This window comes from Camelus ferus, chromosome 20 (genome assembly GCF_009834535.1).
Source record: "Camelus ferus isolate YT-003-E chromosome 20, BCGSAC_Cfer_1.0, whole genome shotgun sequence".
NCBI classification, from domain to species: Eukaryota; Metazoa; Chordata; class Mammalia; order Artiodactyla; family Camelidae; genus Camelus; species Camelus ferus.
The window spans coordinates 22,252,207-22,277,498 of NC_045715.1; the positions used below are offsets into that span (position 1 = coordinate 22,252,207).

The 25,292-nt window shown below is 52.3% G+C and overlaps 1 protein-coding gene across 3 annotated transcripts in view; it reads left to right on the forward strand.

Moving 5' to 3' along the window:
• The first annotated feature begins 4,036 nt into the window (after positions 1-4,036).
• Positions 4,037-25,292, forward strand: part of ITPR3 (inositol 1,4,5-trisphosphate receptor type 3) — a 64,475-nt gene continuing 43,219 nt past the window's right edge. Inside the window, exons 1-2 of one of the 3 annotated variants that reach the window (XR_004313533.1) lie at positions 4,037-4,482; positions 18,109-18,179. Coding sequence is in view for 2 of the 3 variants with exons in the window: in XM_032462841.1 (XP_032318732.1) it covers positions 4,394-4,482; positions 18,109-18,179 (160 nt within the window). In the remaining variant the exon portion in view is untranslated. The remainder of the gene's footprint in view (positions 4,483-18,108; positions 18,180-25,292) is intronic. The other 2 variants (XM_032462841.1, XM_032462840.1) reach the window with 2 other exon arrangements.

A 25,292-nucleotide genomic window follows, 5' to 3' on the forward strand; every position in this document is an offset into this window, starting at 1 on the left:
CAAAATTCAAAAGTTAAAAAAGAGACATGGTAAAAAGTAATTTCCTCCAATCCAGTCCCTGCCCATCAGTTCTCAGTTCCCCTCCTAGAGACCCCTGCAGTCACTGGCTCCCTGTAAATCCTGAGTTTGGGGTTTCTGACCAGAGTGTCCCATCCCCTTTGTTTTCCCTCTAGGAGAGGCTCCCTTGGGGGGTAGGTGCTGGGGAACCCAGCCATTGAGGTTGGGGCCTGAACCAGGTAAACCAGTTGCCTTGGGGATAGTGACAGCCTCCTTCCTGGGCCTGAACTTGGCTTCAGCTTAAAAGCATCCCACTCAAGCCACTCAGGAGGGCTGGGGCCCTTGAGTTCTCCTTTCCAATTGCTTAGAGCATCCTTGGAAGCTCCCACCTCCCACCTGGGGATGCAGGTACCTGGTACCATGAGTGGGGCTCCCACAGTCTCCCTTTATCTCCTGCTATAATTGATATACTTTCTCCATCCCCTTTCTCTTTGACATTTCAATTCTGTTCAAATGTGTTGAGCATTTACTATGTATCAGGCCTGGTCTGGAAATACAAAGTGAAGTAGACACAGCTTCCTCCATCCAGGAACGCATGGTCTGGGGGGGGAGGCCAAAAAGGAGAGAGATCATTACAATTCAAGATGCCTGTGGTATGTTCTCTGATAGTTGGGGAACAAAGAAACCCCATGCTAGAAAGCCTGACAGTACCAAGCGTTGGTGAGGACATGGCTCAGGGGCACAGTTCTAGTGGCTGGTGAGAGGGTGAGTTAGAACGGCCACTTTGGAGCATAATTCGGCAATTCCTAGGAAGTTGGCAATGCACCTTGCCTGTGATCTAGCAATCTGCTTCCTAAGTTCTCACTCTAGAGTAGAGTTTTTCAAACTTTTGGACAGGTATCCTCAAAAAGCACACACTGTGATCCAGAATACACACACCTCACACTCACGACAGACACAGCTTTCACCCTAATAGTGACCCTGATGCCTTGTGATGCACATTGTTTTCTAATCAGAGTTGAGTTTTAAAAATGCTGATCTTTACCCACTAAATTGATTTCATGACCTATGAATATGTCCCAGTCCATAGTTTGAACAGGGCTTTCCCTGGAGACACCCATGTGTTTGCACAAGGAAACAAGAATGTTCACTGCAACATTGTTGTAATAGCCAAAACCTAGATAGAGCTTTCATGGTCACGGACAAAACAGATAAGCAAATTGTGATGTGGTCAGGAAGTGGACTATCGTGCCTCTGCTCCATGTATCAGAGGATGCATGCAGGGTGATACCACTTATATAAAAGGTAAAAGCCTGCAGAGTGATAGCATACATTGTTTATGGATACATCCATATGTGATACAAACATAAAAACTATAGGAAACAATACCCGCCCAAATCAAAAAATTAAATAAATAAACCTAATTACCTCCCCCCAAAATTAAAAAAAAAACTTTTTCTGTATTTTTCTTTATTCCCTTTTAACGAGGACCACTGTACAGTTGAAATAACCAAAACAAAATGGGTTTTTTTGTGCGTGTGTTTGTGACAATTCTGTTTTTAATAATATTTGGAACAAGCGGGCCATTAGCTAGATTTCTCTTTCTGTTCTATAACAAAGTTTGACTAATTTTAGGCATTTATAAATCTGCTTTCATTCTTTTCACTGAATTATAATTGTACATATTTTCTGATATCTGTCTCATATGTATTTCCATTTCTTGCAAAAAGCAGAGATGGAAATATGCTATTAAAATTGTTTTTAATTGTGAAAAAAAAAAAAAGGCTAACAGTGGAGTTCATTTTGCAGAGGAAGGTGACCAGGGGCGCAGAGCCCCTGGGTGGCTCCTCTGGGAACACAGCATGGATATCATTGACCAGAAGAATACTCAGAAGCAGTGCGAGTGGTAGGAGGCTGCCAGTGGCATCCCTACCTGGACTTCTTAGTTGGATGAGTTGTGCTCCTCGCCCCTGAGTCCTCCTGGACGGTAGAGGGACAAGAGAGAGGCTCAGAGCTCTCCCAGCCTGGATGTGGACGGAGAACAAGCAACGTGTGCTTTGGGTAAGGTAGGCCAGACTTCCACTTCCTGGCTTTAAGACCTTGGCTGAGTTAGGGAACCATCTATCTGTTTGATCTCAGGAGGGGAAGGACATGGACCCCTGGATGTGGCTGCAGCAAGGAAGGCACAAGTCCAGAGTGCCGCCACTGAAGGGGGTGTTTCCAGCACCTTCCTCTTCATCATCTCTGTCTGGAGAAGGGGAAAAGGCAATTGGGCTGAGGCTAGTGGCTGGATGAGAGCCTGGTTCCCAGCAGACACCTGGTACATAGTAGAATTTTGATGAGTGCTTATGAAACGAATGCATAAATTTATCTTCTGTTTGCAGGAAATGCAGTGGAGGCCTAACTTCTGGGAGCAAGTGAAGCCATTCCAGAGTCTGGCTCCAGGGATGGACAGCTGAGGCTCTAGTGCACTGTGAGGCAGTGGAGAGAGTACTGGGCTGGCAGTCAGGGCTGGGGGTTAGGGGCTGGGATTCTGGTTCCAGTTGCCATGAACTGGCTGCATAACCTTGAGGTTTGGTTCTCCTCCTCTGGGCTTTGGTCATCTCTTTTTGGCAGAGTGGCCTGGGTGAGATTTTTCAAACTACAATTTGCAAGCCATTTCGCACATTTAACAGAGCAATTTAGTGATTCACAGTATTAAAAAACAAAGCAGAACAAAACACAAATAGAACAGAAACTATCGGAGTGCAATCACAGGTCATAAGGTTAAGTATTGTTTTGTGAAACTATTGTTTAATTCTACATAGATGAAGGTGCAGATTGGTTTGATGTAAAATTTATTTGTTACTGTGAAATTTATTTGGTCCTGGTGAAAAGTCTGTAAAATACTGAACTCAGCAATCCTGAAAGTGGCCTTCCCGCCCACATTCTAGGGGTCTCGGTGAAAAAGCCACACTGTCTCTTTGCACTTAGCTTTCTCACCTCACCCCAAGTCTCTTTTTCCTGCTTCAGTTCTCAGTCCCCTCCTCCCTTTCTCCCAGGGACAAGCCTCCCCCTTCCCAGGAAGTCCGGGTTGGGGTGGGGGTTCGGAAGGGAGTAAACGTGATCGAATGGGGGTGGGGGGGCACTCCATCCCAGAAGCTAAAATAAAAGAACTAGGAAGCAAACACTCAAGCACCCGGGAACAGAATAGAAAGTAGGCGAGCTGGGGACTTGCGTTTGAGGGCAGGACTTCGTGAGCAAGAGCTTGGCGGCGACACTGCAGCGGGTCACTCCCAAAGGACCGGCACCGGCCTTGGCATTGTTGGCGCTCGGTTGCGTTATTAATTAGCTTAGGTAGCTTTCACTCCCGCCCACCTCCCTCCTTAAAAAAAAAAAAAAGAAGAAGAAGAAGGAGGAGCCAAGAGTTTTGGAGCCAACTCCTGGAGAGGGAGCGGCTGAACTGATTCGGAAGTTGGATCTCTTTGTACACAGGAATGCGGAGAGAAAAAAAACAAAACCCACCCCATTGCTTCATTTCCCCTCCAAGCGCGAGCACTTTCTATTGTGCAATGGAAAGGCTTCTCACGTTGAGAAAAATGAATCCTAATTTGCGCTGCAAAAGAATGAGCGCGTCTCTCGGGGCAAGACGGTTCTCAGCTGGGCGCGGAGGGCGACCGCGACCGGGGCGCGTTTTTTGCGCGCCGCTCAAGGTAGCGCCCGCTGGGGAGCTGGACTCCCCCTTTCGCGGGCGCCAGCACTGGCTCTCAGCGGCCCGTGGGTAGTGGAGTAGACGGTTCGGGGAACCTCGAGGGCGCAGAGCCCCCACTACCGCTGGGCCTCCCGGGGATGGCAGTTAGGCGAGTCTGGCTGGGGACTCGCTGGAGCTGGAAATCTGTCCTGGGAGCTCGCTGGAGCCCCAGGATCCCTTGGAATCGCGCGGGGCAGCCGTCCGGCCCATCGTCCGGGAGGCTGGGCTCCGGACACGCGAGGGGCGCGCTGGCGCACGTGGGTGCCCGCGGGCGGGCCGCGGGGAGGGGGGACGGGGTGTGGCTTCCCCGCCTCCCGGGCGGGATTTGCATGTGTGTGTGGCAGCCCCAGACTTCCTGCTCTTCTACGCCGCAGGTACGCGCGGGCCGGGCCGGGCCGGGCCGGGCCGGGAGGGCGGGCGGCGGGTGCGCCAAGACGTGGGCACCTCCTTACCCGGACGCCACCACCGGCTCCCGGGCCGCGCCGCGCCGCGCCGCGCCGCCTTCCGCCCCGGGGGCTGCTAACCGGCCTCGGCCGCGTCGAGCGCCGGGCTCAGAGGTGGGGGTGCGCCCCTCTCGGCCTCCCGGGTCATCTCCGCCCTCCGCACCGAGCCTGGCTGCACGCCCCTCAGCGCCCCACCGCCCCGGCTCTCCGGAGGGCCGTAGCCATGAGCGAGATGTCCAGCTTCCTCCACATCGGGGACATCGTCTCCCTGTACGCTGAGGGCTCCGTCAATGGCTTCATCAGCACTTTGGGGTGAGTGAGCGGAGTTCTAGGCGGGCGCGGGCGGGAATGGGGCGCCGTGAGCCCTGATGCCAGTTGCGGGCGTCCTGCCGCCGCCAGCCGACAGAGGATCTGAACGTCCCTAGCTTTAAAGAGCGGGGGAGCGGCTCGCCTCCTTCTTTCAGAGAAAGGAAGTGAAATGTTTGCCCAGGTAGGAGTTGGGCGCCTGGCCTCCCGTCGGAAGCCTCCACCCTCGCGCGCTCGCCTTTCTTCAGAAGGGGCGGGGAGGCCGAGACTTCCTCTGCAGGTGGTCCTTGGGCGGGGGCAGTTGGGTGACTGGGGCTTAGTTGGGGAAAGGCATCCGGGCCTGGACTTGACCGGCTTTGGGGATGGCTGATGGGTGGGTAGGCTCAGCCAGGAGCCGGAGTCCTCTAGTTACAGACCTGTCGCTCCTTTGAAGAGTCTCACCTTTTCCTCTTAGCTCTCTCCTGCCCCGCCCCCGTCACTAGGAGTGTCTTCTTAGCCCTCCCCTTCCAGGCGTCCCAGGTCCTGGCCAGCTGCCCCCTTCTCCCCGCCTCTCCCTGTCAATTTCCTGCGCAGCTCATCTGGCGCCCCTTGGTCCCTGGTCCCAGGATCTCTGGAGCACTTTACAAACATTAATTAATTCTGGCTGCCACCTCCCAGGGTCTGGATAAGCAGAGAATCAATTTAGGTCCCTGGAGAGAACCAGGCCTGAAGCTGGCATACAGCAGGGAAAGAATTAGGCAGAGAGAACGGGTTTATCTTTGGGGGAGCCGTTGAGTGAGTTGCTGGGGTTGGAGGTTAGAGTCGTTTCTCCATCTCCAGCCCAGCTTCAGGGCAGGGCCTGCTACCTTTGTCACAGTTTCAGTCTGAGGACTAGTGTTAAGTTGTCTCATCTTCCACACCACCCTCAGCTGTTTTTTTAGGATAAACCTACCCTTTTCTGCTGACCCTACTTATCTGGACTCCAGCCAGCTAACAAGGTGCCTCCTGTCCCGGAGCTTTGGGGGACAGCCTTAGCACCCTCAGCCCAGGGCTGGCTCACCCTGAGCTTGGGAGGTGGGAGTCACCTGGCTTCCCTTGGTGTCTTGTTGGGAGTTTAGCTTTAGTCCTATAGGAATGGGAATCCAATCGGATTGCCAGAGTTGGAGAGCTGGCTCAGCCTTCGGGGGACTCAGACTGGGAATTCCAGCATACCTTGCTCTCCTTATCTCATCACCCTCCAGGCCTCCTCGTTCCCCTCCCCATTCAGAGGTGGAATGCCTGCCCTTGTCCTCTTCCCACTGGGTCCTCTTCCCACTGGGTCTGACTTATCTCTCTTTTTTTTTTTTTAAATTTTTTTGATGGGGAGATAATCAGGTTTATTTATATTTTTAATGGAAGTACTGGGGATTGAACTCAGGACCTCACGCATGCTGGGCATGCACTCTACCACTGAGCTATACCCTCCCCCCTAGATCTGGCTTCTCTTGCTCAAAAGATAGGGGTGAGCCACACCTGGCTCAGCATCTGTACGGGCCTCCCTGAGAGCAATGCCCAGGGTCCTGACAGCCCCTCTGGCCAGGGCTGCTGCTTGAGGCCCCAGCCCAGCACCGAGGAGGCACCTCTGTTAAGGTGGAGGGAAGGAGCAGAGAGTGTGGGGCTGTGGGGGACGTTGGGGCAGATGGTGGAAGCTCCCTCCTAGGGTCTGGAGGGGCTTTTGGGAAATAATCATCTCTGTTGCTTAGTGCCTGGCTCAGAGCTGTGCACCCAGTGTGGATTTTTTAAGCCCCCGTGAGATCTCTCTGAATCAAGGGAAACATCCTATTCTGCCCTCCACACAGGCCTCATCCCCTCACAAGGAATTCCCTCTACTGCTTCCTAACATAGCTCTCTCCTGCCTTGGCCCTTCCTACCCCAGGAAGCTGCTTCCTCCAGTCCAGTTTCATCCTGAAGCAGGACCTGGTGACCCCCGAGAGTCCTTCTACTCCAGGGTGCCAGTTCCTTGGGCAGACACCTCCAGCAGCTCCCAACTTTCCAGCGATGGACGCCCACCCTCCCAGTTAGGCATTCCAGCACTGGCATGTGCTGGCCCCAACTTAACTTTCTGTTGTTTTTTTTTTTCACCTCCCTCCTCACACCCCGATGCTCCGGGTGTATCACACTACTCCGGATTCGTGGAATCTGCCCTGGCTCTCTTGCTCTCGGTTTCTTAACCTTTGCTCCTGTGTTGCCCCCGCCCTTCAGCCGGTCTCCACCTGAGTAAATCTGACCCACCCTCTAAGGCCTAGCCGAGGAGGCCTCTTTTGTGAGATCCAGCCCCCCTCCCCCAACCTGGCAGAATTAACCCCTTTTCCTCTGGGCTTCGTATTGCTTTATACAAATTCCTCTCTGGTGTTAATTGTGTGGTTTTATGATTAGTTAGAGGTTTCTCTGTAGGGCCATCTAACACTGGGCACTTTGCCAGGATTAACTAATTAATTACCCAGTTCATCCTCTCAGGCGTTGTACTGGGTACTGGGGACTCAGTGGCGAGTAAGGGAGTTGTGGCTCCCTCCTCCTCAGGACTTGAGTCAATAAAGAATGATTTCTAAACACTAAGTCAATGCCACTCTAAGTATAGTCCTTGGTTAGCAGCATCAACACACCTAGAATTTTGTTAGAAAATACAGAATCTCAGACTCTTGCCTGTCCTACTGAATCAGAATCTGCATTTTGATTTCCAGGGGATTTGGTGTCTTAAAGAGAAGTATTGCTCTATGTGATTCTCTCTCTGCTCCAACCTTGCCAGAATCTTTCTGCCTCCATCCTCAAATCTGGTCCCCTTTGCCTTCACCCTGGCTGTTGGTGCCCAAGTCTGTGAACCCTGGGGGCTGATTTGACTGAGTTCCCAGGCTATTCCAAGGGCTGGTCGAAATGAATTTGATGAAAACTGGAGTAGCTTTGATGGACAACAGGGCTGGCTCAGCCAGGAGGTGGGGAGGTGGGAAGGTGGGGCATTGGTGGAGAAGGGAGTCTGGGGCAGCCTTCAAATTCCAGCCAGGCTCGGTAGAGCAAAGAGGGGGAGGCCAATTAGAGCCGCCTGGATAATTAGAGTTCCTGGTGAAGACTGTATATTAACTCTGGGTTGGGAGGACGGGAGGGGTCTGGGGAGTGGATCCTGGAGCAGGTTGAGACCTCAGCTGGGAAGGGAAGGCAGGCCCACGCCTGTTCTTGGCAGGAGTGCATGGCCAGGGACACTGCCTTGTCCTTCATCCCGGGGTTGGGGGCAGCAGAGGCCAGGGCGACATTGGCAGATTGGGGCTTTAATATGGCTCCTGGCCAGTGGCAGTGGAGAACTGGCCCTGAGTGTACAGGGTAGGCCCCTCAGAGTCTCACACCCAGTTCCTTGAAGATCTTTTATAAGTGCCTGGAGGGGCAGCCCCCAGACCACTGGGATAAGCTGGGGAGTGCAGGTGAATTGGGGTTTGGCAGTTGAGCTCCCAAGATCGTCAGATTGCCTTTGCCCACGCATGGCTGGGCCTTGGAGCACCGTGTGGGGCTCTCAGGGCCTCTGAACCTGTGTCACCCGGGGCTGGATGATCACGGGAAGTAGAGTCAGAAGTACCCCCCTTGGGGTTCCCTGTCCCCCTTCCAGCCTGACCTGCTTCTCCAGGAGGGTGGGCACTAGACCCAGAAAATGTAGAGGTAGATGTGGAGGAAGCCCCAAGTCTTCAGGGTCAGGAGCCCCAGGGGCGTGGCTCTTCTGCCTTGTCACTAACTGCTTTGATTTTTGCAAGGCCCTGCCTTCTCAAAGTGTATTTCCGTCAGTCTGGATGTCCTCCAAGGTGCTCTTTTTGCACCTGAGAATCCCCTTGGGGTCTTTGAAAATATTCCATCTCCCAAGACCCATATCAGACCAACTGTATCAAAATTTCTAGAGCTGGGGTCTGAGGGTAAGATTTTTAAAGCTCCCCAGTGATTTTATTCTATACCTGGGGTGGGAATCCCTTCTGAGGGCTGCGAGGAAGCCTACATGTTGGGTCTGCCTGCCCCTTGGTCCAGAGAGCCCATCTTTTAGCCTTCATCAGACTTCATCAAGTCATTCAACAAACATCTGCCTACTATGTGCCAGGCACTGTTCTAGTCATTGGGAAATTAGTCACTGGGAAATTAGTCACTGGCAACCAAGACAAGGTGCGGTCTCTTTTAGTCTGTACAGTGGAGAGCTGGGAGAGATGGTCTGTCAGGGCCTTTTGAGCCTCAAGTCTCTGAGACACATGTAATTCCAGGAGGGGGCACCACCCCTCCAGTGCAGACTGCTTTCCCTGGGCAGATTTCAGACCTGCCCTTGGCTTTCATTTAATTGTGATTTCACTGGAATGAGATGTTGGACTTACCCTTGTCCTGTGTCCCAAGGCAGGGTCTCTGCTTGGCCAATCCATGCAGATTTTGAAAATATGTATTATTTTCCTGATTAAAAAATAATATATGCTCCATGGAGGAAATTTGAAAAACTCAAACCAAAAATGATCAGGAATACCACTGTGATTGTATGGACAGTGTTCCTAGCCTCTTATGCACTCACACACTTACAAAACGATACCACACCGCACATCTGGCCTTGTGTCCTGTCTTTTTTGTGGGAATATGTTAAGCTGTATTTTCCTGAGCCAGCCCACCACTGTTGAGGTTGCATGGTGTCCCCTGGTATGATGTTCCTTAATTTATTTAAGCTACCCTAATACTGAGCATTCAGCTTGTGTCTAAATTTTTGCCATTCTAAACAATCTGCACTGAACATCCTAGTCCACACACGCCTGAACACTTGTCCAGTTATCCGCTCAGCATAAATCCCCAGAAAGGGAAGACATATCTTTTACCTCACAGGCTCTCTCTAACTCTGCATATCACTCTGGTGGTGAAGTTGGAAACAGGGACCCTGTGGTGCAGGGGTCTGAGAGTGTTGTACTAGGGGTGTGGGGAGTAAGACCAGCCTTTGGGCCTGAGGCTGGGCCAGGCTGGGTGTGGTGGCAGTGATGGGGGTGGGTGAAGTGGAGAGAGGGGTGGTGTAGGGGTTGCCTGAGGACAGACTCGGCCCCCAGGTTCCACCACTGGGACTCCAACTCCATCAACTTTGAAGAATTCTGCTGTAGCCTCTTGCTCATGCTCTGCCCTGCCCTACATTCCTGACCCTGGGTCCCTGCCTCCTCTCCCCGACTTGGCCCAGTGGGGCTATGGGTGGGTGGGGCCGAGGCTTGGGCTGGGGGTGGGGTGATGGTGCTGGATTTTAGGGTGGGGTCACAGCAGCTTTCTGCTCTGGGAGGTTTCTGAATTTTGATACCCACCAGCACACGGCTGGAGCCCCTGCAGTCTGCCCCCAGGCCAGCTCACTCTACATGGAGCTGGAGGCTCCTCCCTGGAAGCGGGGGCTGTGAGAGAGGAGGAAAGTAGGCCTGAGGGGTCTCATCACAGGCCTCTGAATGTGAGCTTTGAGACCCCCTGTCAGGCTGGTCACACGGAGGAGCAGCAATGGTACCCAGCATTTGTACCTGCAACCAGGTTCCCTGTGGTGAGGACCCCTGGCTTAATGCGGCTGAACAACTTGCCAGGGGTCACGTAGCAGGAATCCACCAGAGAGGAGGCTGCAGGACTTTTCATGCCAGGGACCGTAGGGGCAGAAATGAGGCTGGGCCTTGACAACACAGTGAGCCTGGAGTGTAGGGTGAGTCTGGGGCTGGGTGGCAACATGTTGCAGAGGGGTTTCCACCTGGGGAGAAGGGCAGTAGGGACTCCTTGCAGGGGATTGAATAGGGGAGTAACATGATCCCAGTGGTATGTAAAGGTACAAATTCTTTTGGCTGGTAGGTGGGCAGAGCCCTAAGAGACAGTGAACATAACTCTTAGCCATGGGGCAGCTGCAGGTGTTTGAGGCAGACACCTGTGCATATTTGGTTCACAAATCCCTCTCCCATCACTCACTCAGCCAGCCAGCCAGCCATCACCCCTCTTCCTCTAGCCTGCAGGAGAGCCAGCCTCTCCACAGTCTGAGTCTAGAAATGAGTGTTTCTAGGTCATGAGAGGGAGGGTGAAGTCTGTCTCGGAGATGTTGCTGCTGCTGGCAGTGAGTAGACTTTACAGAGTATGTACAGCTTTGACCTATGCTGTGCCTTTGACCTCTTACTGCCAGCCAGAGGCATAAATATAATTTATAAAAAGTAGAGAGAACCACTTAGAAAACCCAAGTGCCCACCACCTAGACTTAATAATCGCTCACATCTTGCCATATTTGCTATATTTATTTTTTGCTGAAGTCTTCATGGTAAATTACATACATTGCATGTTTTCGCCTCTAAATACTTCACTTTCCATCTCTAAGAGATAGGATATGTTCCTGGGTAACCACAGTATTGTTATCACACCAATTAGTAATTTCCTAATAGCATCCAATGCCCAATCCATAGTCAGATACACTCCACTGTTCTTAGTCTGTCCTTGACCACTGGTTTCTTTAAATCAGGATCCAGTTAAGGCCCACGTGTTACATTTGATTCTTATGCATCTTAAATCTCCTTTAATCTAAAACAGTGCCCTGCTCCCACTTGCTTCTTTCCCACCCTGATATACACTTAGTTCCTGATGGGGAGGTTGTGGGGAGACTGCAGACTGTCTCACCTTCTGGAGTTGTCAGGGCTGCTTTTGCTGCTGTTTCCAGAGAGCTCTGCAGAGGTCTGGATCCAGATGGGCCGGGCCTCAGGACTGCCTTGCTGAGGCTCCTCCAGCCTCAGTTACTATGTCAGCCGGGACAGGCTGCGAGCCCAGTTCCTGGATAGAGAGCAGGCAGGAAGCCTGGGCCCAGCAAGGCCAACGTAGGAGATGTGGGTGGGCTGGGTAGCCCACGGTTGCCCCTCTTCTCTGTCTCTTCTCAGCATCTCCTCTTGTCTCTCCTGCTCCCCATCCCTCTTTTCCTTGGCCTAGTTGACATTTCTTCCCTTGCTCCTGTCAGCACAGCTGAGAACCCAGGATCCGCCAGAGCCCATCCTGTCCTGAGAGCCAGAAATCTGAGCCTGCAGGCAGAGGCAGCGCCCCAAAGTCTTGCTCCCTGGCCAAGGGCCTTTGTTTCTGTCTGGCCAAGTTTACTCACTTTTGCTGCCTCCATTCCTCACTGGAGAGACTCTTGGGGTTCCCTGAGTCTATGGCTTACTGTCCTTTCTAGACTTAAGCTCTCTGAAGGGATAAGCCATGCTTGTTTTAAATTCCATGTACTGGTCCCTTCGGTGGCTCATGGTGGATCCTTGGTAAAGACAGACACGTAGAGGTTGAGTAAATGGATATTTTTGCAGGGATGCAGAAGTGAATTTCTTTTCTCTGATGAGCCAGGGATCCCAACCAGTGAACCTTGGTTCCTCTTGCAACATTCCTCCGCACTCCCACCTAATGAGTGTGATTTTGGGTATTTGGGGAGGGGGAATCCAAGGCCCCCATCCACAACCAGCCAATCCCAGCATTCTGACAGTGCCTGCTTTGGGAGTGGCCTTCCATAGGTCTGGCCTAGATCTGTGGGGTGGTGGCCAGTGCCCTGGGCTTGGGAGTCAGGAGATCTGGGGTCTGGAACTGGCTGTTCCTTTAACTTGTGTGACCTGAGCTCATTAGTTTCCCCCTCCAGCCTCTTTTCCAGGCTAGATCAGGGAAGGGCTGTCTAGGGACCCTTGGGGATTTCTCCAGTCTGGATTCCTCATCCCTTGGCTGCTCAAATGCTGGCCAAACTAGTAGGTGCAGGCTTTGATTCCAGCTCCTCTGATACTCACTTGCCCCACTTCTAGCTCCCTTCTTCCTCCTCCTTATCTAATCTGAACAGACAGCCCTGACCCGCCCCACTGTCTTTTCCATGGCTCCCACATGGATCTCAAAGTCCACCCTGGGCAGAATGGGGCCAGCCAGGTCCCTGGATGCATCTGCCTTCCCCTCTTCCCTCAGACCAAGGTCTTGGGGTGCAGATCCCATGGACATTTCAGGGACAATACCTTCCTCCACATCCTTCTAGAGCAGAGTTGTCAGCCAGCTCCTATTCATAGGGTCCAGGGCAGGCCTTCCCACAGGCTTCCTGCCAGACCCTGTCTGCCCTTACCCCATCTTCTTGCCTACTCTACTGATGCCCTATTGGGGCCTGCACAGTGCAGGCTCAAACCTATCTTGTGTTTCCCAACAGATGGAAGGCTCACAGCAGACTGTCGTCAGGACTTCCAAGTGTCTGTTAGGCTGGTGGGGGTGGAGGAGTGGAGGGTGGTTTGCACAGGTGTAGGACATGGCTCCTGTCCTCACACACTCAGCATGGTGGGCAGAAAGGTGGGGGGTCATACCCCGCACATAATCCCTTGGCAGTAAGGTTTTGTTGAACCCGTGGAGCCCTAAATTGTACTTGTGCCATCTACTACCAGCTGTGTGGCCCCAGGTGGTACCTTCTGTGTGAACCTTATGCTGGACTGTGCTAAGAATAGAATGAGGTAATGGATGTAAAAACGATTTATAAGTTAAACGTGTTCTGCCCATTGGACGGTCAGTTTTTCTAAGGTGATCTTGGCTGGAGTGCCACAGTCTTTAGATGAGAGGCGATGCCTGCGGTAGAAATGGGCAGGGAACTCTGCAGGAAGGAGCTTAAGGGGCCTTGAAGATGGCAGGACTCGGAGGGGACCTCTGCATGTGCAAAGTCGTGGTGGTGGATCAGCGAGATCAGAGGGCTGGCAGAACATGGGAGTAGGCCCTTCCTGGGATCTTGGGCGGAGATGGAGGCGCTCAGGAGGGGAGGGGGACGGTGAAGCAACTTCTGGATAGCCCGGTTCTGGTTACAATGCCAGGTGTGCATCGGAAGCCGGACACCTGTGACCAGGCTAATATAATCAACACAGATGCCTCCACCACGAGGGAAAGTGAGGGGGGTTACGGCCCAGGGCGTGGGTGCCATCAGGTGAGGAGGGGTCCCCCAGGGCCGCCCTCCGCGGGCAGCCGAGCCGGGCCAGGGAGGAAAGCGAGGGCGCAGGCGTCTGGTCCCGCGCCCGCCCCCCCGCCGCCTCAAGGCGCGCCTGGCCCAGGCCCAGAGTCCTAGCAGCGGCTTGTAGTCGGCAGGCCGGGGCGAGGCCGCGCTCGCATTCCCTCGGTGGCGCAGCTGGGGCGACGGCCACACGCGGGGCGGCGAGTTTCGCTTGGTGGCGGGGGCGAGGCCCCGGCGGGCGGAGAGTGCGCTGCTGCCTCTGCGCGTGGGTCGGGTCTTGGCGGGCCGGGGGTGGGGTCTCGGCAGGCCGGGGCGGGGCCGGGGTGCTCGGCGACCCCCGTACCGCTGCTCCACCCACCCACAGGGACAGAAGACCCTGCCGGGCCCTTTGAGGCTCCCCTTTCATCAGAGCTTAGCTGTCTGGTGTCCTGGCCCTCCTCGGGCTTCGCTCTGGCCTTGAGTCTCCCTGCAGCCCATCTGATAATCAGGCTTTCCTGCTTATCTGTTAATAGCGATGTCAATAGCCGTCCCCTTCTGCCGGATAGCATCTTCTTGGGATGCCTCAATCCTAAGGAGTACGTTCAGAGTAATGGAAGGGAGGCTTTTGCGGGGGCGCTTAGGGACATTCTGGACTCCCTAAACATCCTGCTGATGCTGCCCTAAGCATCAGATAGGAAATGAAAAGCTGGGGAGGGCGAGGTACCATCCCTTAGAGGATGCAGGGTAGGGGTGCAGAATGTTCCCAGACGATGTTGATTTTGCTCATCTAGGATCCAGACTTGGAGGAAGGAGGGTATGGAATGCTGGAGGCAGGAGGAAGCTCTGAAAGTCTCATCTTCCTGACCTTGTTTTCCAGTACCTTCTGGGAGCCCCCTGCCTTTTTTACCCTCCCACATGTCTTCTTCCCTGTTCTGGCCCCTCATACAGACTATTGTTGTCCCCTCTTGGCTGCAGGTCTGGGATGTTTTCCTTCCCAATCTTGTTGAAATTCTCCTCCTGGAGGCTATGCTCCCCTCCTGACCAATCCCTCTGCATCTCTAAGTGGCTTCAGCTTGTACTCCCCAATGTGCTCTGCTTTGTAGCCCACCGGGCACTGGAGAGGGGCTGAGTTGGAGACATCAGGGCTTCAGAAGCTCTGCCAGAGTGGGCGGGGACAGATGGACATCCACATAATGACCAGGCGGACATGTGCCAGGGGGATTAGGAAAAGCACCCCAGGCATCCTAATTTGCATGTCTTTTTCCTGCAAGTGTGACCTAGACAAGGAGTTCCCAGTGGAGGGATGGGTTTTTTCCTCAGACTGGGAGTCTCTGAGGAGGTGGCCTCCACAGGGCCTTGTGCACTGATGGAGATGGGGGCTGTGGGGGGGGCTCCCCCAGCCTCTCCTCAGTTGCACTGACTTCCATGATGCCTTGTGGCTGTCCAGCAGCCCTGGCAGTGCAGGTCCCAGGCTCTGGCCAGCGCTTTCTCTCCTCCCCTACCAAAACTTCCCTACCAAAACTTATCCATCACGTGTTCCCTCCCCTCAGGGCTTTGCCAAGAGACAAGGAGCTAATCTGATTCACTCATGTCTTACAGGAAATTCAATGAATTATTCAAGGCTCTGCATAGTTCCTGCCTCTTCTTTCACACCTTTTCTGATTGGTCGGGCTCTGCCCTCTCCCTTCCTGGGACAGAATCCACAGCTGGTACCACAGTTGGCACTGTGCATATTCCTTATATCATTAACTCTTCTGAGTATATGACTTGTCTTCTCAATGAGATTTTCAGCTCCTTGAGGCAGGGACTTCTTCCCTCTGCAGCTAGTTAAAATGATTAATTCACTCAATATGTATTTTGTGTGTGCCCGCTCTGCGCCAGGCAGATGGTCCAGATGCTGAGGATGCAGAAGGAAGCCAAATAGACACATCCCTGTCCTCACAGATCTTCCATCCCAGGTTGGGGGAAGGGGTTAGTAACCCAACTAAGTAAAATATATAGCAGGCCGGGTGGTTATATGGAGAACAGTGAGGCAGCAAGGAGGATAAGTGTGGGAAGAAACAGTTTACAATTTTAAAAAGGATAGAGAGCGAGGGTGTCAGGAGGAATGGGTCATTTGAGCCAAAATCTGAAGGAGGTGAGGGAGGGACCTAGGGGGGTGTCTGGGGGCAGAGAGTTCCAGAGGGAAGAGGCAGTGTCAAGTCTCCTGGAAGGCTGTGGAGCCTGGAGTGGGGAAGAGTGGGTGAGGGGCAGGGGGAGGACATGAGGCCTGAGAGGTGACGGGGTGGGTCATGCAGGGTCTTTCAGGCCATTGCGAATTCTTGGCTTGTTCTCTGAGGTGAGTGTTTCTGGAGGGTTTGGTGAAGACCCCTGCCCTGATTTGACTTACCTTTTAAAGGGGTCTCTCTGTCGCTCTGTGGGAAATAGGCTGTAGGGGGAGAAAAGGAGGTGTCAGGAGGCCAATGAGGGGGCAGTTACATCCAGAGATGTAACATCCAGAGAGCCGCTGGGGAGCCGGCCCAGTGGTGTTGGACCAGGTGGTGGTGGCAGCATGATGAAAAGATGTCAGATTCCACATGTATTTTGAAGATAGAGCCCACAGGGTTTCCTCCCAGATTCGGTGTGAGGGATGAGTAGAAGAGAGGACCAAGGATTGGTCCAAGGTTTTTGGCCCAAGCAACTGGAAAGATGGAGTTGCCATCATCTGAGATGGGGAGGACTTCAAGAAGAAGAGCACATTTAGGGGGAAGACCTGGAGCTCGGTTTTGAACACACTGAGTTTGAGATGCATGTGGACATCCAGGTGGAGATGTGGAGTGGGCGTTTACATCTACGAATCTAGAGTTTGGGGGAAGAGGGTGGTGGAGGTGGATGGGGGAGTCAACAGTGAATGTATAAGTGGTGCTTTGAACTCACGTGCGTGGCTGAGATGACCAAGGGCGTGAGTGCAGATGGAGAAGGGGAGAGGCCAAGGACTGAGCTGGAGGCCAGGGATGGGGAAGGAGACCCAGTGGGTCCTCACAGCAAGCCGCTCTCTCCCCTCCCATCACTGTGAGGTCCCCGCACAGCAGCCACACATCCTGGCTTCAAAGCCCAGCTCTGCTGCTTGCTGGCTGTGGGTCTCTGGCCAGATTGTTTAACCTCTCCATACTCTGATTTTCCTACCTGCAAAATGGAAATAATAACAAAGTAGATTTAGAAAATTAAATAATACAAGAAAACATTTGAAACAAAATTCTGCTTGCTATTATTATTATTATTATTATTATTATTATTATTATTATTATTATTATTATTATTATTATTATTATTATTATCTGCATCATAAAAAGTGCTGGTGCTTCCGAAGGGAAAAATCCAGGATCCTGTCGTCAAGGAACTCTCAGTGTAGACATGGGAAGTAGTCGCAGTAGAAAGAGACACGGCAGTGGGAGAGGACAGGACCAGGTGCTGCAGGAACACAGGGGGAGGGCGACGAGGGAGGGAGGGCACTGGCCAAGGAAGGCTTCACAGAATGGGAAGGGCTGAAGGTAGAAGAAGGAAGGAAGGTCTGCCAGGCCTGGGGCTTGGAGGGGAGCCAGGGTGGGCTGGGCATGAGGGGATTGCTGGCTGCTGGGACCACTTTGGTAGAGATGAGAGCTCCAGGGACCATGGGATCACCTGGAGGTTTAGCACAGCAGGGGCAAGGAAGTTGTGAAGCTAGCTAGGGAGTGGGTGGAGGTCAGATCACAAAAGGCCTTGGTAGCCAATCCAAGGAGGGGAGGAACAGAAGAAAGCTTTGGAATTAGCTCTGTGACTTCAGACCAATTATTTAATCTTCAAACCCAGTTTCCTCCTCTGTAGAATGGTGCTCATGACTAGCCCCTTGTGGGGAAGTTGGTGAGAATTCAGAGGCAGCGGTTGCGAGGTGCTGAGTTACAGCTGGCCTCTGAAATGGTGGTTCATCACCATCCCTCCATCCTAGAGGCGAGAGTGGCACTGAAGAATGTAGGAATGGATGGATGGACAGATGGGTGGGTGGGTGGATGTTCTCTGGAGACTCAGGATTAACCCCAGCCATGGCTGTAAGGGAAGGATTTCTGGTCACAGAGGAGGGTATGAAATGGGCCTGACTGAGGTCGGGAAGGTGCAGTCTTCATTGTCCTGTCTTTGAGACCCGAAAGCCTGTTCCCCTAGTTTGGTGTCTCATAAGCTTCTCTCATCTGTCCACCCAGCTTTATTCTCTCTCCTTCTGTTTCTTATCCTGTTTATCTTCCTGACTCTGTGTTTTCTGTCTCTATGTCTTTATCCCCCTCCCTTGCTCTAATTCTCCCTTCCTGTCCATGTCTCTGTCTCTTGGTCTCTTTCTGTCTCTCCCTCCTCCATTGCCCACTGCCCTTTCAGGTCTGGGCAGGATTCAGAGTTATGACGGGAGTTACAGTGTGGGACAGCCCAGACTGGCAGCAGACCCCCATGGGACAGCTCTGGCTCTGGCCAAGGGGTCAGGGGCAGGCTGTGTGTCTCTGTGCTTTTCCCCCACCCCCACTCAAGAGAACTTGCCTTTTAAGAGTAGTTTCGGGAAAGGGAATGACTTGTTGGCAGAGGGTGGTCAGTGATGGGGAGATTCTTCTTTGGAGGCCTCCCTGGTTCTCTGGAATCCCTTGTCCCAAGGGAGGGGTGCCTGGGGAGGTGGGTCTGTTCTCTCCCGCTGACCCAGCTGCCTTGTACCCCAGGTTGGTGGATGACCGCTGTGTGGTGGAGCCCGCGGCTGGGGACCTGGACAACCCCCCTAAGAAGTTCCGAGGTGAGACTTTGCGCCCCCACCAATTCCCCTCCCAGGTTGCTGAATCCTGGACCTGGGACAGAATCCATTCAACCCGCATCTACAGTATCGGGTTAGAAAAGGCTCTGCCTGCAGCCTTCGTGCTGTCTGTGGACTCCCCCATTGGTTTGCATGATGCCATCTTGGCAGGATGGCCCCTTCTTTCTTTTCCTGGGGGCCACACCCCACTTCTCAGGGGCACACCCACTTCTGGCAGGGGTCCCATTCTCCCCCGAACTTCCCACCACCCACAAGGCTTTCTTTGTCTGCATTACTGGGTGTTTTCTGAGGGAACAGGGGAGGAAAAGAGAATCTGTCCAGGTGTTCGGAGGTCCAGGGTGAGAACTCTTTCTCTGTACTGCGGTTTCCTCACCGGTGTGGTGAAGGGATTGAACCTCATGGTCCCCAGGTCCCTTCTCCTGGCCCTGGTCATGGCCTCAGCCCTGGGTGATATGGATGACTCTTGTTCTAGGGAGCTTGTGGCACCCAGACCTGGCTCTGCTGTGTGACCTTTGGGCAAGTGCCTTCCCTCTCGGGGCCTCTGTGTCTGTTCAGTGGGCTTCTCGGTCCAGCTGAGAATGAAACGATAGTCTGCTGTCACTGTGCATTGTGGTGATTACCTGTGAGGCTGAGACAGACAGTTGGGCAGACAGAGCCTGGGTGTGGTGGGCGGGGTGGGAGCAGGCAGGAACATGCCAGGCGGTGCCACCTCGTCTGTCCACGTGGCTGCTCCTCTGGGGAGAGAGAGAGAGATCAGCTGGGATTGTCTTTGAGAGGGATGCTGGGAGGCAAGTGGGATTTAAGACAATCCTGCAGCATCCTTGGCTGTCTTCCTGCTGGGGGCCTTGCCCATCTGTCCGAATGTGGAGGAGATGGGGGATGCCTCCCAGCCTGCAGGGGGCCCCACGTCTATTATTCTGCTCCTGCTTTCGTCACAGGCCTCTGAGTGGGGGCTTTGCCTGGGGAGATCTTAGGTCAGGACGTGCCTGGATGTGTGGAACCCACCTCTGGCACTGAACTTTTCTCACTACCCTAGACCCTTCTGTCCTGTGTGTCCTCTCACCTCATCCTCTACTCCTTGACCCTCTCATTCCCTCCAGCCACAGCAGTCCCTCTGCTGTTCCTCATATTTATCGGCTATGCTCTTGATAAACATGGGGGTTTCGGGGGATTTGTGCGGGCCCCCTGTTTGGAGGTGCAGCTCTGACCATGCTTGTCCCTGGGCCCTGAAGTTGGGAGTGAGTAGAGACAGGGGGCCTGGGGCTTTCCTGGAGGCAGATAGAGGAAAGCTTTGCAGCTGCTGCTGGGGGCAAATTTCTGCCCTAGATGAGGGATTTGGGTGAGTTCTTGGGAAGAACTCATTCTGGAGGGGGTGGTGAGGGTCCCCAGGGTGGGCTGTGCCAGGGCAGAGAGGGGACTGGGGCTGAGAGGAGCAGGTGCATGGTGTGTCGAGGTGTGCGCCACCAGCTGTGTGGTGTGATCCTGGTGACAGGGAAGGGGCTGTGGCCAAGAAAGATTTGCCCCCGGGGTTCCAGTAGACAGAGTTTGGGGCCAATTTTTGACAACAAAAAAGCTATTTAGCAGAACAAATGCTCCTTTGACTTCTTGTCCTCCTCCCCATCGTTCTGTCCCACTCCCTCCTCTCTCTTCCTCTCCATTTTCCCAAAGCTCTGAAGTAGGGCCCGCCCAGGATCAGGGGCTGCCTGGGGTCCTCGTGGCTTCGCTGGGCCCAGCCAGCTTGGGAGATGCCAGATGGGCTCAGCCTCCAGCCTCTAGCTGTCTCTGCCCTCTGGCCTGGCCTGCAGTGTCTTGGTGAGGCAGGCAGAGGTCCCTCTGGACCCCCTGTGGCCCTATTTGGACCTGAGAAGAGCCCATCTTCTGGGACAGAACCAGGTCTTCCCCGTGTGGCCCCATGGCTGGCGGGTACAGGTTGGAGCCTGGGAACTTGGGACGAGAGACGCGGACTCTTCAGCTTTGAAACTGAAGCTAGAGACGAAAAAAGTGGAGCTTGGCCTCCAGCTCTGGAGTCCTCACTCTCTTTGTTCTGTGTTTCTCCTACAAATAGCTGGACCCTGGAGGGAGGTTCCAGCAAGGGTGAGGAGGCTATGGCAGGCATTTTAGAAGCTTGCCATCAGAGATGGCTGTGTCCTGAGGCCCCCAGAGGTGCTGCCCCTGAGCTGGGCTCAACCATCACTGGGAGCGTGGTCTCTCCCTCTCTCCCCTACAGCTTTGTCCTCCTTCACCTACTGACCCCAGAGGTCCCCAGACTGGGCTGGCAAAGCCTGTGAAGCCCCCTGACTGCCTCCATCAGCTTCTAGTTAGCACCCTGTTTGTGTTTTCAGCTCCCGCCACCTTCCAAGCCCATCCCAAGCCCTGACATGTTCAGGAAATTCTTTCCAGAGTTTGCAGGGCCCCTGGGAGGCCCAGACTGCCAGTGCCCCAGTGGGTAAGGCCCCTCTGCCAGCCCAGCCTCCCTGATGTCTGCTTTGCTGTCGGGGTCTTGGGTTATGGCTGCTCTGAGTCCTGTTGTCCTGGTCAGGCCAGGTCTGGGCGGGTTCCCTCCCACAAGCCCTTCTCTTTCTCCTCCTCCACACTGGGCACGGGAGACCCAGTGCAGGACTCACCTCCCAGGCTCCCTCAGGGAAGCTCAGCCCTCACACCCCCAGCTATAGTAACCCCACAAATGTATAGGGGCCACTTACCCACCCAGTGGGGGGCAGGTGCCAGGAGGGGGCTGATGAGGTGGCCTCCCTGTGCTTGCAGGCTGGGTACCCTCCACCCAGCCTTGTGCTTCTGCTCTACCGGTCCATCTTCCAAGCCCGGCTGACTGCTACTTTTATTATTATTATTAAGACCTGTTTCAACTACACAAAAGTACAGAGGAAAATACACACCCATGAACCCATTACTGAGCTCTGTCGAATCCTTTTTGCAGCATTTATTTCAGGGCTTTTCATTTTTAAAGAGATAGCATCTTATGCCTGGAGCGTAAGCCCCCTGACCCCTCCTCCTTCCTCCCTCCCAGAGGCAGACACTCTCAGAAATGGGTGTTCTGTTATTCAGGGGCCTGTTTTTGTGCTTTCGCTGTTAGTACATAGAGATATTTCCATGAATTATATAAGGTATTCTTTCCTATTTTTATAACCTGTGTATTGAAGGTGACCCTTTTTTTCCTTAATGGAGGAACTGGGGATTGAACCCAGGACCTTGTGCGCACCAAGCATACACTCACTCTACCACTGAGCTACACACACACACACACACACACACACACACACACACACACACACACACACACACACACCCCGCTGAAGGTAGCCTTTTGTACACATCTTTCTGCACTTTTTTCATTCTGCACTGTTTTTGAGATTTACCCATATTGACCTGTGTGGGTCTAGTTCATCTGTTTAATTAAGATATGTAATATTCCACTGGGTGAGTGAACTGCAGTCCTTCTATCGCTTCTCCTGTTAGTGGACGTTTTGCTCATTTGTAGTTTTTGGCAATTGCTGCAGTGAGCACTCTGCACACGTATGTCTCCCTAGCTTGTGGACAGGGTCTCTTGGGTGTGTTCCGAGGGAGGGTGACCTGGGTGGGAGGCAGAAGCCCTTCTGTCTTACAAGGAATGGCCCTGCTGCCTTCCATGGGGGCTGTGCACTTTCACCTCTGCCCCTTCTCGACAGACTGGGGTGCACAGCCGGTGCCCTTGCTGCACACCCATCCTTGCCACACTTGGTTTTGTCCCACTTTAAATGTCTCCCAGCCCGCTGGGTATGAAATGGCATCTCACTGTGGTTTTACTTTGCATTCCTCTGACTTCTAGTGAGATGGAGCATCTTTTCATATGTTTATCAGCCACTTAAAATTTTGTTCTCAATCTTTTCTTTTTCCTTTTTATAAAAGTAATACAAATACATGCTCTAGGATCTATGCGGGAGCAGCGGTGCCCCCACCCAGTCTCACTCACCTCCTGTCCTCATCTCCAGGGACAACAGTACTGGAGAATCTGATTAGGTAATTTATTCATACAGTTAAAACCTCAAAACTGTCTGCAAATATCCATTGAGAGTCTGCTCCCACTGCCCTCTCCCATCTCGAGACACTCTTGTCCTTTTAGGTAGCTACTTTCTTTAGTTTCTTATGCATCCACCAGGGGTCCTTAGTGCAAATGCAAACATATATTCAGGTTTCCCCCATTTTTTCACACAGGAGTAGCATTCCATAAACACTGTTCTGTTCTTTGCTGTTTTTACTTTATGCATCTTACTGTGGGTAGATCCTACTGGAGACCTTTCTATATTACTATATAGAGATCTTGAATTCTCTTTCTTTTTTTCATTTAAAAATTCATTTTTGGGAGACGGTATAGCTCAGTGGTCTAGCACGTGCTTCGCATGCATGAGGTCCTGAATTCAATCCCCAGTACCTCCATTAAAAATAAATGAATAAATAAATAAACCTAGTTATCCCCCCCAAAATAATTAAAACTCATTTTTTTCTGTATCCCAGGCAACTGTGAAACAGTGTTCCTACAGATTGCATAGTTTTAAGCATTTAAAAAATATTTATTGACCTTTAATTGTGGGGACTATCCACACAAAATGTACCATACTAACCATTTTTTAAGTGTCCAGGTCAGTGGCATTAAGCACACTCTCACTGTTGTGCACCCATCACCACCATCTATCCACTGAACTGTTTTTCCGCTTGTAAAACTGAAACTCTATACCCATTAAATAATAACTCCCCATTTCCACCCCATTAACCCCCAACCACCATCTGACTTTCCGTCTCTGTGAATCTGACTATCCCAAGTACCTCGTGTGAGTGGAAGCATACCGTATTTGTCCTTTTGTGACTGGCTTATTTCACTTAGCGTAATGGCTCCAAGGTGTACCCAGGCTGTAGCATGTGTCAGGACTTCTGACTCTCTCTTACAGCTGCAGAGCAGTCTACCATGTAGCTCTGTTGTGATTTATTTAACCAGTTCCCTCTGATGGGCACTTGGGCTGTTTCTAATCATTATCATTCCTGACAGGGCTGCAGCAAAGACCCTTGTCCCTTGTCATTTTGTACATTCTGTGCTCTTAGAATGAATGACCAGTGGTGAGACTGCTGAGTCAGAGGGAGGGGGTGTCTCTGCTTCTGATCAAGACTGCGGGTTGCTCCCCACTGGGCTTGTATCATTTAGCGCCTCCTCCAACAGTGTATGTAACAGGAGAATGTAATCTCTGACTCTTTACATTGTTTCTTCTGCTTGCTACCCCATGTCTCTAAATGTTTTGCTTATTCCATGAGAATTTAGCTTACTTGGCTCATTCCACCACTTCCTCTCCCTTCATCTTCCCAGCAGCATCCTGTTGCTCTGTAGATCCTCTGTTGTCACCGTTGCAAACCTCAGTATCATAGTCACAGCTTCGTTTCTCGTTCTGTCAGTGCTCTGCCCTAGGTCCGCCTTCCACTGCCGCCTCAGGCATGCTCTTGTAGTTTTGCAGCATCAAGCCTGAAAAACCTTTGCACTCTCTTCTGTAACCACAATGGAGTCCTTGGTGTTTTGTTCTGCAGGTTGAGTTTAAATGTTGACAAAGATTAAAAGCACATGTTTACAGGGTTTATTCAGAGCTTATGCATTCTTGGGGCTGTATAACTTTCTTCTCTGTGCTCTGTACTTGTCTTGAAGCCTCTGCTAGTGCTTTTCAACCTTGGTTGGGGAACAGAACCATTTGGGATTAGTGTTGGTGGGATGCCTTTAAAAATGCATATTCCCAGGCCTCATCCCAGACCCACCAAGCTCTGTGGGGAACCTGAGAGTTTGTATTTTTTAAAGCTCTCACCACCTCTGGATGATTCTATGTACTGTTAGTGATTTTTGGTAGTGCAGTGGTTTTAGTTTCAGGGAATGTCAATTGACTTTATTTAATAAGTGAATATCCTCTTGTCTGCAGCCTCACCAGTCCTGTGCCCCCTCACACACAGGTACATGCCCCCCAGCACACACAGTCCTTCCTGTAGGAAAGCCCCTTGGAGCCAGACTTTTCTCTTGGCCTTTGATGCTGCTACTCCTGTGTGGGCCCAGTCTCCTGGCTCCCCTTCCACCCTTTCTTCTCTCTGCCCTCCTGCCCTGCAGCTCGATAAGAAGGAAGGTTCTGGCCCCTCCTGGGGGTTTTGACAGGGCTGCCTTTGGGCAAAAAGCACAGCAGAGAGAAAGCATGGAGATGTGACAGGGGTGGGTCACAGACATTTTAGAGGGCTCAAATCATTTATTCATTCAACAGGCATTTTCTGACATGTGTTGTGGGAGGCTGTAAGGGAGGATCTGTGTAAGAGAAAAAGACAAATTTGACACATTCTAGGTAATAAGTTTCCCAGAAAGATACAGAGGAATCAGGAGCAGAGAGGGATCACTTCTGGCTTCACGCCTCTGCCAGGATGCTCCAGGGCAAGGTGTTTCATTCAGACACAGGTTCTGACCCATTAGTGGGCTGTCATGGCCCCTTTAATGGGGCTCAACTATCCTTCAAAGAATTGGATAGAATAGCATTAGAATGCATCTCCTGTTAAATATGTTCAGTGAGTTTAAAATTTGGTTAGTGAAGCCTTTTTATTTCTAGATATTCTATTTGGTTCTTTTTCACTCTGCTTTGTCCCTTTTTATAGTTTCCTGTTCTCTGCAGGGATCCTCAAACTTTTATTGAGTTAAGCAGAATAGGCATATCTGTTGTGTCTGAAGTTTCTTCTCTGTTTTTAGTGTCTGTCTTGTGGGTTTTTTCTCAGGCCTAGTGTCCGGTTCCCAGGAATTCCAGGGTATCTTTGACTGTAACTTGGTTATTGCGTTTGAACATTTGGTCTGAGTGGTTGTGGACTAGGATGAACGTACCTTTCTCCAGTGACGGTGTGCATACCCTGTTCCGAGACTCCTGGCAACACAACCCATCCAAGACCACCTGAAGCCAAGCTTGAGTCTGGGGTTTTTAGTACCATCCATGGGACTCCAGTGGGCCTCTCTTTCCTGGAAGGCTGCTCAGCCCTTGCCTGGGTGTGTGGCCCTTTGGGGTCCCAGCTTATTGAGGGGAGGTCTTCTGTTATATTTCCCAC